Genomic DNA, 13,767 nt, shown 5'->3' with positions numbered 1-13,767 from the left:
GTCTGACATGGTATGATGGAAGGAAGAGTCTTGGGCTTTAGGGCCACTTCTGGCATTCACTGGCTATGTGACCTTGAGCAAATGGCTAGGAAGTCACCTGATATTCAGGTTTTCCATTTGCAAAATAATTGTAATAATATTTATATTATGTCCTTCAAAGGAGATGTGAGGGACAGATGGAATGAAAATAATTATCATTTTATATTAAACTTTTAAAAGGAAATAATGCTTGTATAGGGCTTTGAATACTTCTTTACAGTCATTATTTCCTTTTAAATTTTTTCTCAGATGAATAATTTAATTTTTAATAATTGTTTTCTGACTTTCACGATTCCAGGTTCTCTCCCTCCCAACCCTTCTCCTTTCCCCAAAATGGCAGGTAATCCGATAAAGGTTATACATGTGTCATTGTACAATACCTAGTTCCATGATCATCATATTATGAAAGAAGATACATTTCTCTTACACTAGAAAAAATTTCATGGAGAAAATAAAGTGGAAAATGGACCACTTCAATCTGCATTCTGCCTGGGTCAGTTTCTTTTTGTGGCGGTGGATAGCCTTTTTTGTCCCGAGTCCTTTGGGTCCTTGCATTGCTGATAATAGCTAAGTCATTCACAGTTGATCATCCTACCTTATTTTTTTAAGCCCTTACCTTCTGTCTTAGAATCAATTCTAAGGGTCGATTCTAAGGCAGAAGAGTGGTAAGGGCTAGGCAAATGGAGTTGAGTTTCTTTCCCAGGGTGACACATCTCAAAAGTGTCTGAGATCAGATTCAAACCCAGGACCTCCCATCTCTAGGCTTGGCTTTCAATCCACTAAGCCACCCAGCTGCCCAGATCACCATACATTATTGCCATTACTGGTACGATACATGCGATATCTCCTTTGATCCTCGCAATAATTCTCTCAGATTAGTAGAACAGTTCCTCGTCCTCCTCCTCCTCATTATTTTACAAATAGGAAGCCAAAGCTTAGAAAGGTTAAGGGACTTGCCAGATCACCCTGATAATAGGTTTCTGGGGCAGGATTTAAATCCAGACCTTTCTGATTCCCATTCTGGGGTTCTGGCCAGTTCCCCATTGCTTCTCATGTCTGGGTGCATGAGGATTGTCACCACCAAATTCTATAAAAATGCCAGCTATTATGATAATTATTCTATTCAATAAGCATTTACTTATGTGCCCAGCACTGAGTAAGGTGATGTGAGGGCAAATGTTTAAAACCTAGTTCTTCTATCTCTTATTCAACCCCATCCAATCAATATTTATTAAATGCCTACTATGTGCCAGCCAAACTAGGTGGTACAGTGGATATAGCTCCTGACCTGGAGTCACAAAGATTCATCTCATTGAGTTCCAATCTGGCCTGAGTACAACCTACCGCAGTGACCCTGGGCAAGTCACTTTACCTTGTTTGCCTTCATTTTCTCACCTGAAAAATGAGCTAAAGAAGGAAATGGCAAACCATTACACTATCTTTGCCAAGAAAATTTCACATGAGGTCACGAAGAATTGGGCTGGACTGAAACTCCTGGACAACCACAAAATACTAAGTGCCAGGCTCTGTGCTAAGCACTTTGGGTCATGGCTCTGCTATTAATCAGCCCTGTGACAAAAGATAAATTACTTTACTTTTTTGGGTCCTCGGGTCCTTAAGGATAAAATAAAAGGGATGCTGGACTCCTTTAAAATGTTAGTTCCATGCTAATACTTCAGGATCTGTAACAAATTTTTAAGGGATGTTGCTGCTGTTGCTGCAGCTGGTAAAGTTCAGGGAAGGGGCAGAGGGGATGTATTCAGGGGCTGAAGAAATGGATTTATGGTGTTTAGGCAGGAAAATAAAAAACAAAAAAACAGGTAATACCTCCCAGGTGAACTCTGGCCTAGTATGTCAAATGAGCTGAGCTCCCTCAGCCAGCTCAGCTTTCCAAAGAACATAGTATAGACGAGTCTGCTCAGGCCCTGGAGGACTGGAAAGGCAATCTCCATTTTTCCAACAAAGCTTCACCTTTATGGAAAGGGAAATGCGGTGAGCTCCCAGAGCTGACTTTATCACTGATTAATTGGGTGACCTTAGGGAGGTCATTCTCCCCTCTTTGGGCCTCTGGGAAACAAAATGAATAGGATAGCTGGATAGTCAGGTCCTCTCAGAGGTTTCAGTTGTGTCTAACTCTTTGTGACATCATTTGGAGTTTTCTTGGCAAAAATGTACAAGTGGTTTGCCATTTTCTTCTCCAACTCATTTTACAGATGACAAAAGTAAAGAAAGGGTGGAGTGACCTGCCTTACAGATAGGAAGTGTCTGAAGCCAGATTTGAACTCAGGAAGATGAGTCTTCTTGACTTCAGACTTAGCACTCTAACCACTGTGTCACCTATTTGTTCTAGAATTTGTCCTTTGTTCAGTTGTTTTCAGTTGTGTCTGACTCTTCATGACCCCTTTTGGGGGGTTCTCTTGTCAAAGATACCAGAATGATTTGTCATTTCCTTGTCCAGTTCATTTTACAGATAAGGAAACTGAGGCAAACAAGATTAATGACTTACTGAAGGACACATAGCTAGTAAGTGCCTAAGGCCAGATTTTAACTCCCTGACTCCTACTCTTGACTAGGGACTTCACCTAGCTCCACATAATAACAAAATCAAATCATACCTTTTCCTAAATTTTGTATTCAAAGGCTTGAATATATATATATATATATATATATATATATATATAATTTGGCTTGAATATTACTTTCTAGTCTTATCACCCTTTTACGCAATCTACATTCCAAATAAACTGGACTCCTTGCCAACCACAAAGCTTGTCCTTTCCTGCCTTTGTACCTTAGCTCATCCTGTCTCCCTCCTCCAGCATGGTCTTTCCACTCCCTATCCCTCTCATTATTTGCTCAAATCCTCCCTTTCTTTCAAGGTCCAGCTCCAGTGGAACACAATCCATGAAGACCTTCGCTGATCTCCCCATCTATAAATGATCTTTCCTTCCTCAAATTATGCATTATCACATTATGATTCCTATTATAATCATTTAGATCTGTGAAATTAGCATCTACTCCCCAGGACTCTCCCTCCCAGCATTCCATGTTCCTTCTCACATACTTGGAGTTATTGCATATTAATTTTAAATCTTACAGATCTATCACCCTCTACTAACTGACTGGACCATAAACTCCACAAGGGCAGACACAGGGTAGATTCTCCTCTTTGGTTCCCAGGTATCCAGAACAACATTGTGCATATTATAGGTGCCTGATAAATACAGAATGGAATGGGATGTGACAGAGTGGGATGCAGTGGGATGCTGTGGAATCCAATGGGATCCAATGGAATACAGTGAGATGTGGAGTAAAATGGAATGCACTGGAATGCAATGGAATACAATGAGATGCACTGGGGTGCAATGGAACACAATGGAATGCACTGAGGTACAATGGAATACAATGGAATGCACTGGGGTGCAATGGAACACAATGGAATGCACTGAGGTACAATGGAATACAATGGAATGCACTGAGGTACAATGGAATACAATGGAATGCACTGAGGTGCAATGGAATACAATGAGATGAACTGGGGTACAATGGAATACAATGGAATGCACTGGGGTGCAATGAAATATAATGAGATGCACTGGGGTGCAATGGAATACAATGGAATGCACTGGGGTGCAATGGAATACAATGAGATGAACTGGGGTACAATGGAATACATTGGGATATTGTATATCAAATTATTTTGATGCAAGTGAATAGAATAGAAATAGCCCTAAAAGAGTTGGGCAGTGCCACTACCACCACCATAATCCTGGAATGATAGAAAAAACACTGGACTAGGATTCAGAAGACCTGGATTTTAATCTTAACTCTACTATCTAACCTTAGACAAGTCAATGCCCTTCACTTGGCCTCAGTTTTCTCTTCTGCAAAATAAGATTATACTAAAATAATCACTAGCATCCTGTTGGAATCTAAAGCTTTTCCCTACCCTCCTTTTTTCTTTCTCTCCAGGCCCTGATCCAAAATTCCACTGTCATGCCCCCAACTTCAGTCCCTGCGGAGGACACCTCATCACGCCCTCAGTTCTGTAAGTGGCCATGTGAGTGCCCCCCAACCGCACCCCGATGCCCTCCTGGCATCAGCCTGATCACTGATGGCTGTGAGTGCTGCAAGGTGTGTGCCCAGCAGCTTGGGGACAATTGCACAGAGGCGGCCACTTGTGACCCTCACCGGGGCTTGTACTGTGACTACAGTGGGGACGGCCCGAGGTACGCAATAGGAGTGTGTGCACGTAAGTGACATCCCTACAGTAAGCTGCCAGCCTTAGCTTCCTTGTGCATAGACCCTAACCATGGCACAACAGCAATGGCTCAAATGCCTGGCTGGCATTTGAGGCCCGCCACAGTCTGGTGCCATCTCACCTTTCTAGCCTCTGCTTCCTGAACTCTGAGCCCCTGTCACAATGGAATCATTCTGGCCCTCCAGTACCCCACGCTTTTCTGTTCTATACATGCTGGTCTCTGCATAAGGAATGTCTGCCTTGCCCTTGCTCCACTAAATGTCTACATCTGTATCTGCTGAAGACTTACTCATGAGCTTTTCACACACCCCACCCTCCAGAAGGACTCCTCTACACCCCATCCAATCAGCAGCAACCTCTCATCTCAGACTTCACCTAGTACTTGCTCCCTCTTGTGACCCCCCAATATATTTTATTATAATTATCTATGCATATGATATATTCCTCACCATACTGTGAAGCACATAGTAGGCACTTAAGAAAAGTGCTAAAAAAGGAGGTAAAACAAATTCAAAATCAAAACAAAATCAAATTGCTTACTGAATTGGGTAATGGAAAATAATAGGAAGGGAAAAGCAATTCCCTAAGTTTATCCCATGAAGATAAATAAGATAGTTTCTGCCCTCAATGAAATTATTATAGCCTAGATGAGGAAATGGATCCTATGATAAAATTACTATAATACTAGTTCAAAAAAGAATACAAAGTACTTTGAAATTTAGGATGAGGAAAGACCTTTTCTAGTGAAGGAATCTTCTTACAGAAGATGAAGCTGAGGCCCCAGAAAGGGGTAGTGACTACCCTAAGGTCACATAGCTAATCTCATGGCACTTTAATGCCTTCCTCCCATTACACAAATTCCTCCTCTTCCATTTTCTTTTTTTTTTTAAACTCTTACCTTCAGTCTTGGAGTCAATACTGTGTATTGGCTCCAAGGCAGAAGAGTGGTGGTAAGGGCTAGGCAATGGGGGTCAAGTGACTTGCCCAGGATCACACAGCTGGGAAGTGGCTGAGGCCAGATTTGAACCTAGGACCTCCCATCTCTAGGCCTGGCTCTCAATCCACTGAGCTACCCAGCTGCCCCTCCTCTTCCATTTTCTTATCTTATCAATGCTAGTGAGGAAGAGGGAGTGGAAGTCCCAGAAGAATTACCTTGGTAGGAAGGAGATAGGCTGGACTATAACAATAGAGGATAGCCAAAGATTATGACTAAACAAAAACATAGGCCTCCATTGTTATAGTCTAGTCTATCTGATTCTTTGTGACTCCATTTGGATGATTTTCTTGGCAAAGATAATGGAGTGGTTTGCCATTTTCTTGCCTAGATTATTTTATAGAGGAAGAAACTGAGGCCAATGGAATTAAGTGACTTGCCCAGAGTCACACAGCTGTTAAGTGTCAGAAGCCAGATTTGAACTCATGAAGGAGTCTTCCTTGACTCCTAGCCCAGTACTCCAGCTATGGCATCACCTCACTGCTCAATATGGTTAATAGCTAGAGCGATATTCTTCTCCAGCAGAAAGTTCTGGGAGTTCTCCAGCCTCAGCCCTCTACCCCTCAAGGCTAAGTAAACCCAAGATTTAAAGTATGCATGTAAAATTTCCATTTTCCATGGGAATTCTCAGTTGTTCCTATCCACCCTTCTGATTTCTCCCCTTTCCCTACCACCTACTTCCCCACCCCCCAGCACTGAATTCCTATTTGGCTAACCCCCCTTTATATAGACTACTCCTCCCAAATCCATGGTCTTCTCTTACTCCTTCCCCTCTCTACCCGATCCCCACCACCTTGCTATTATTCCTCTAGCAGGACCCATTTTTCTAGTACTGATAGGCAAATCGAAGAGATTTGAAGGAGATGACCTTCAAGCATCCCCAAGGGAAAATCCTTCCCTAACTGATATCTAGAAGTCCATCATTTGTGATTCATTCTTTTGGTGGGAGCTCTGGGCTCTGAAATCATTGAAAAGGAGAATGAGCTGAGGGATCAGAAAGGCAGGCTGAGAGAGAGAAAGAAGGAAATTGATAGGAAGAAAATGTGGTAGTGGTTAGAGCACTAAATTCATTGTCAGGAAGACCCAGGTTCAAATTTTTGCCACCAATCTCTATGAGCTTGGGCTAGCTACCTAACCCCCTGTGCCTTAGTTTCACCGTCTAGTAAGCTAGATAGAGGTTTAGACTCAGTGGCTTCTATGGCCCCTACTGATCTTGAATCTATGACCATATAGCATCACCAGGCTCACAGTTTTGTCAAGCACCAGACTGACTGCTCTGAAAATGGAGTGAGGTGGAAAAAGTGTGAGATTTAACATCAGTATTTGAGTTCACAATCTATCTCCAGCTGGCTATGGCAACTCACTTTAGAGCTGTGAACCTCACTTTCCTCACCTGTAAACTGAGGATATTAATGCTGGCATTACCCACTTTCCCAGATTGATACAAGATGATTTTTAAAAACTTTAGATGTTCCAGAAATATAAGCTATTCTTATTTTAATATACATATATAGTTTTATATTCTTGTATATATTACATGTTTATCATATATATTTGGAGGAATGGATAGAATGGATTGCTTTTAAACAGAAGTAGTGGGAGGTGAGAAAATAAGTATTTATATAATACTTACTATGTGGCAGTCAGTATACTAAGCACTTTTATAAATATCTCATTTGATCCTTACAACAATCCTGTGAGAAAGATACTGTTATTATCCCCATTTTACAGATGAGGAAACTGAGGCATACAGAGGGCTAGAGACTTTCTCAGGGTCATACAACTATTAAGTATCTGAAGCTAGATTTGAACTCAAGTCTTCCTGACTCCATGCCCAGCTGTGCCACCTACTTACAAAGAGGCGAATTTAGATTGATTAAAGAGAACTTGCAAACAATTTAATAAAATGAATTAGAGTTTTAAAGGCAACTATGCATCCATTCATATCTGGATGGCACTATGATCTCAAAGATGCTTTGGATATTAACTTAATAAAAGGTATGAAGGGGAAAAGGAATGAAAATTTATTAAGTACCTACTATGTGCCAGGCATTGTGCTAAGTGCTTTACAAATATTATCACAACCACCATGGGAGGGAAGTGCTTTATAATCTCCATTTCATAGATGAGGAAACTGAGGTATATTGCAGTTAGGAGATCTGCCCAGGATTATATAGCTAGTAAATGGCTGAATCTGGCTTTGAACTCAGATCTTTCTGACTCCAGGTCTGACCCTCTATCCCTATCATCTAAATACCTCATTTGAACCAGATGATATCTAATGTTTTTCTAACTCGAAATACTCTGATTCTGGGAGCAACTATGTGGCTCAGTGGATTGAGACCTAGGTCTAGAGACAGAAGGTCCTGGCCTCAAACACTTCCTAGCAGTGTGACCCTGGGTAAGTCACTTAACCCCCATTGCCTAGCCCTTACCACTCTTCTACCTTGCAACCAATACACAGTATTGATTCCAAGTCGGAAGGTAAAGGTTAAAAAAAAAATCAGGGTCTCCTAACTTCAAGTGTAGTGCCCTATCTATTCACTAACCAAACTATAACCAATCATGTAATCATGCAAACAAGAGGACACAGGGAAAGGGGTGCTGGGAAAATATTAAAAGGAATTCTGGGGAATGTAGTCCTGGGGTTGAAGATTTTCCAACTATTCACTATGTCACTCAGCTAATCACTTAATCTCACTAAACCTCAGTTTCTTTAGCTTTAAAATGGGAATAATACTACTTACAACATCTACTTTACAGTACTTTTTGGAAAGTCCTACAAAAAAATGCTATTTTCTTTTGTTAGGATACAGATTAAACTAGTTGACTTTCCAGGTCTTTTCCATTGCTAAAATTCTATGATTTTAGGGAGATAGTATAAATATTTGCATCTCTATTTTATACAACTGAGGAAATTGATATTTGGAGAAGTAAAGGGATTTGTCAGAGGTCACATAGCAAGTTAATGGCAATTTAGGAATTGAACCCAGGTTTCCTGCTTCCAGAGTCACAATTAGATTGAGGTCAATGGAACTTTGCCACAAAGCAGAAGATTCATAGTATCCATAGCATCCTGGAGGTGCTTCTCTCCCCTCAGTAGCTTAGAACTGTCCTAATTTCCCAGGATTCAATGATAGAGAACCTTTTAGAGACTGAGTACCCAAACTGCAACCCTCACATTTCATGTGAGTCACCTGCCTTACCCCAGACAGGGGAGGGAGGAAGTGCTCCCATTGGGCTGCTGAGCAGAGGGATGGGTGATGGGAGAAATGGTCTTAGGTGAGTGTGAAGAGGGGGAAGGGAGCAGCCCCTCTGGCGCACTCTGGCACACATGCCATAAGATTGACAACATGGTCCTATGATATGATCCCCTGACTCCCCACTCCTTGACTCACACCACCTAGTCACTTCCACATCTACCACTGTCATTTGTTCTAGGTACAAAAATTGTTGATTCTCTCTGCCTAACCCCTGGTCAGATATTCTTTTCACCTCTTAAAGACCAAAGACACTCTCTGGTACCTTCTGCCCTAATCTGATGAGTCTAACTTGTTTCATGTCGCCATTGTGACCTCCCTGATAACAACCTTGCCCCATCACTGGTGGTGGTTCCTATCTGTGTGTTTGCAGAAATGGTTGGTGTAGGCTGTGTCCTAGATGGGGTAAGGTACAGGAATGGTCAATCCTTCCAGCCCAACTGCAAGTTCAACTGTACTTGCATCAATGGGGCTGTGGGCTGCATCCCACTCTGCACCAACTCTCGCCCACCACGTCTCTGGTGCCCCAACCCTAAGAAGATTAAGATGGCTGGCCGATGCTGTGAGCAATGGATCTGCGATGATTCCAGGAAACCTCGCAAGACTTTGCCACGACATATCTCTCCTGCAGGTAAGGGCAGGGGAAAGGAGAAGATCCTTATCCTGGATGTACACATTGGGAAGAATTTGGGCTTCTGTTCTAACCCTAACAATGAGTTTATGCATTGGTCACAGTGTTTGCTAGGCAGCCAGTTACTCAATAAAGTAGGACCATGGGACAGCTAGGTGTCTCAGTGGACAGAGAGCCAAGCCTGGAGTAAGGAGGACCTGGGTTCAAATTTGCCCTCAACTACTTCCTAGCTATGTAACCCTGGACAACTCACTTAACCCCCAATTGCCTAGTCCTTACTGTTCTTCTGTCTTGGAACCAATACTTGTATGGATGTGAAGACAGAAGGTAAGGATTATAAAATAAATAAATAAATAAATAAATAATAAAGTAGCACAGTAATTGAGGACCTGTCATGTGATTGTACCCATCCATGCTATAGGGGATACAAAGAAAATTAAAGCAAGATTGCTACCTTCCCAAATTTTACAATATATTAGAGAAAATAAGATAGAATGTTGAGAAACCCCAAGACACAGAGCTGACCTTGAAAGCAAGAGGGACAGAGGTCAAGTCCTTTCTCTAATACTAATTAGCTATGAGATCATCACAGTCTCTCAGTGCCTCGGGCAGCTTTCAAAAAGTACAAATTATGGATGAGTCTTGGATCAACATTAGTGGAAGGAATTTCCATGCCTAGAATTCCCCATGTAGATGAACACATGAGTGTATAACTGCTCCCTGATACAGAAATATTATAATGCTGTTAGTACTAGAAGGGGGATTAGAGGTCAGCTAGTCTAACTCCTTATTTTACTGATAAAAAAAAAATTATTACCATGGAAATTAAATAGCCTGTTGAAGGACTCACCAATAATTTAACTGTTAAGTGGCACCATGGATAGAGTCCTGTGCCTGGATTCAGGAAGACTCATCTTTTTTTATAAATCCAGCCTCACACATTTACCAGCTGAGTCACCCTGGACAAATTGTTTAACCTTGCTTCCCTCAGTTTCTACATCTGTGAAATGAGCTGGAAAGGGGAATGGCAAATCACTCCAATAACTTTGCCAAAAAAAACTCCAAAATCAGGTCAGGAAGAGTTGGACATGCATGAAACGACTGAACAAGAAATGTGTCAAGCATTGTGCTAAGGGCTGGGATACAAAAAGGGCAAAAAAAGAAAAGCAGTCCATGCCCTCAAGGAGCTCATAATCTAATGGGGGGTGATACAGCATGCAAACAAATGTAGATAAGATAAATAGGAAATAATTAATAGAAGGAAGGCACTGGAATTAAGTGGGGCTGAGTAAGGCTTTCAGTAGGAGGTAGTACTTTAATTTATTTAATTTATCTTAATAGTAATTTAAAAGAAGCCATTTAAGTCCGAGTGGAGGAAGGAGAGTATTCCAGGCACATGGGGACTACCAGAGACAATACCCAGGGCCAAGAGTTTGAGAGTCTTGTTTGTGGAATAGCCAAGAGGTCAAAGCCACTGGATGGAAGATTCTGGTAAAGATACCAGGCAGTACAATGATAATAGTTCATGTTTCAAAATGAATTAAGCAGTAAACCAAGTATTTATTGTTTACTAGTGCCAGGCACAAAGAAAGAACTAACTCTTACAATCAACTTATTCTAAAGTCACTTTAAGGTTTATAAAATGCTTTCCCTAAAAACCCTAGAAGTTCTTACCTCCATTTTTATAGATATGGAATCAGAGTCTTTACTGAGTATAGATATGGAATCAGAGTCTTTACTGAGTAGGAAAAGGACTTTCTCATCACCACATAACTGTGCCCTGACTACCCAATATAGCAGCATCAAACCTTTCCTCAGTAGCTACTCCTCAGGGTAAGTATAGATGAGTCAATCAGGGCCTGTTCCTGTCACAAATAAACCCAAAAAAGACTACTATCTACTATACACAAGCCAGGTAAGACAGACAAGCTGCAACAGCTCTCTGCTAAGGCCATGGTGCCATGATGGGGGGAGGCTGCCCCTAGGACAGGCTAGATAATCAACAGCATGTGCCTTCATGGCAGCCACTTGGTTATTGCAGATCCCAGGAGGAGGTGACCTAGAAACAAAAGAAAAGTCGATGTTGTATTCATGAATCAAACCTCTCTCCCTCTATTGCCCCTTATCCCCGCCCCTAAACCAATTGTTCAGGCTTTATCATAGAGCTGGGCTCTTGGAATCAGGCCAGGGCTATTGAACTCAGTTGTTCTCTAATCTCTCCCTCTCCCTCTCCTTTTATTTCTCTCTTTCTCCTTTGTTCTCTCTCTCTCTGTGTCTCTCCTTTTATCTCTCTCACACTCTCTTCTCTGTCCTTTCTCTCTCCTCCTCTCTCTTCTTTCCTTCACTCTTTGCCTCTTTCTCTCCCATTCCCTCCTTCCCTGTCTCTCTCCCTCTCTTTCACTCTCTTCTGTCTCCTTCTCCCCCTCTCTCCTCTCTTCTTTCCCTCTCTCTTCTCCTCCCTCACTCTTTCTCTATCCATGTATCTCCTTCTCTTTTCTCCCTCTCTTCTCTTTTCTTTTTCTCCCTCTGATTCTGTCTCCATTTCTTTTCTCTCTGCTTTTCACACACATATCCATCCCTTTTTATTTCTCATGCTTATCCTTATTATATTTTTCCTTTCATCCTTCAAAAAAAGTATACTATCCTCAGAAATATGATCAACAAGCCCAACCCTACCATTTCATAGATGAAGCAACTGAGACCTAAAGAAATGAAGTAGATTTACTATTTGTAGGCTCTGCAGTTCATGCTTGGTTCCTCTTAGAAAATACCCCAGAGAGTAGAAACACAGAAGAAAAACAATTGCTTGGTCACATGGCTTGATGGGGATATGATTGGGGACATAGACTCTAAGTGATCACCCTAATGCAAATATTAACAATATGGAAATAGGTCTTGAACAATGACACAAGTAAAACCCAGTGGAATTGTGCATCAGCTATAGGAGCAGGGTGTGGGGAAGGGAGGGAAAGAACATGAATCTTGTAACCATAGAAAAATATTCTAAATTAATTAAATAAATTTTTCTAAATAAGAAAGAAAATACCCCCAGGTGGGGCAGCTGGATGGCTCAGTGGATTGAGAGCCAAGCCTAGAGATGGGAGGTTCTGAGTTCAAATTTTACCTCAGACACACCCTAGCTGTGTGACCCTAGGCAAGTCACTTAACCCCCATTGCCTAGCCCTTGTCACTCTTCTGCTTTGGAACCAATATATAGTATTGTATATAGTATTAATTCCAAGACCTTAGGTAAGGGTTTTAAAAAAAAGTACCCCAGATTTAATGTTCTTTCTTAATCAACACTCACCACACAAAACTTACAACTCGAGTTCTAGTTCATGTGTTTACTTTTTTTATTCAAAGATAATAATTTTCAACATACGTTTTCCAAAATTATAAGAAATTCCAAAATTCCAAAATTATAATTTCCAAATTGGCTCCCTTCCTTTCTCCTCTATCCCGCCCCCCATTGTAAGCAATTTGATCTGGATTATACAAGTATTATCATGTAAAACATACTTCCATATTGATCATTGATATAAAAGAATATTCATATGAAACCAAAATAGACTAATGTGAAAGACAGTGTGCTTTGATCTGCATCTGGACTCCAGCAGTTCTTTCTCTGGAGGTGGATAGCATTCTTCATCTGAAGTCTTTCAGCATTGTATTATGTATTTACTTTTACCTGCCAGCCACAAGTTTGAACATTAGTTCAAACAAAAGATATTTAATCAAGCAGCAGAGCAGATAAAGTGCCTATAGTTGGCCATATGTGGGAGGGGAGGTTAGGGCACAACCATAGAAAACCATAGAATGTGATCAGAAACAATCACAGAGAGTACACTTAGAGGGAAAATGGGAGACCAGGGAACATATACAGAAAGATATGCATGTAACCAGGGCTCATGTGCATGATGGTCAGAGCATTTACATGGCAAGGTCAACTTGTAACTGTGATTCCATGAATATTCTCCTGATGTCAAATCCAGCTTTAGCTACGTAGGGCAAAATCACTTTAAACTTCTGTTAGCCTCTGTTCCTTCATCTGTAAAATGGGTATAATAATAGCAACCCACCTCCCAGCATTGTTGTGGGGATAAAATGAAGTAAGAGTTGTAAAACTCTTTACAAACTTTAAAATACTAAAAGCTATCTCTCATGATGATGATAACAACAATGGCAATGATAGCGATGTCATTGATCTGTTCTCTGCTAGAGACAATATCTCTTTTCTTCCCTGGAAAGAGTTTACTTTTACTGGTCTGGTGGTCAGTACTGGGCAAGTTATATCTCTGCTGAACATAATTCCTTCGTTGTAATCAGCCCTTAGCATTGCTTCCTGCTACTAACTTCAGAAGGAGCAGTAAGGTGGCACAGTGGATAGAGCTCCCCAGGATTGGAGACAGGAAGATCTGAGTTCTAATTCAGTCTCAGAAACTTACTAGCTGTGTGACCCTTACTAGCTGATTTAACCCTGTTGATCTCAGTTTCCTCATCTGTAAAATGAGCTGGAGAAGGAAATGACAAACCATTCTAGTATCTTTTCCAAAACAGAAAAAAAAAACAACCCTCCAAATAC

The 13,767-nt window shown here is 41.2% G+C and overlaps 1 protein-coding gene across 1 annotated transcript in view; it reads left to right on the top strand.

Moving 5' to 3' along the window:
- The window catches only part of CCN4 (cellular communication network factor 4), a 44,789-nt gene that overhangs the window by 22,826 nt on the left and 8,196 nt on the right, over window positions 1–13,767 (top strand). The window contains exons 2-3 of the mRNA XM_007488362.3: window positions 4,012–4,291; window positions 8,928–9,185. Coding sequence (XP_007488424.2) covers window positions 4,012–4,291; window positions 8,928–9,185 — 538 coding nt within the window. The remainder of the gene's footprint in view (window positions 1–4,011; window positions 4,292–8,927; window positions 9,186–13,767) is intronic.

The sequence above is a fragment of the Monodelphis domestica genome, chromosome 3, assembly GCF_027887165.1.
Source record: "Monodelphis domestica isolate mMonDom1 chromosome 3, mMonDom1.pri, whole genome shotgun sequence".
NCBI classification, from domain to species: domain Eukaryota; kingdom Metazoa; phylum Chordata; class Mammalia; order Didelphimorphia; family Didelphidae; genus Monodelphis; species Monodelphis domestica.
This window is presented reverse-complemented; position numbering and strand designations above follow the sequence as displayed.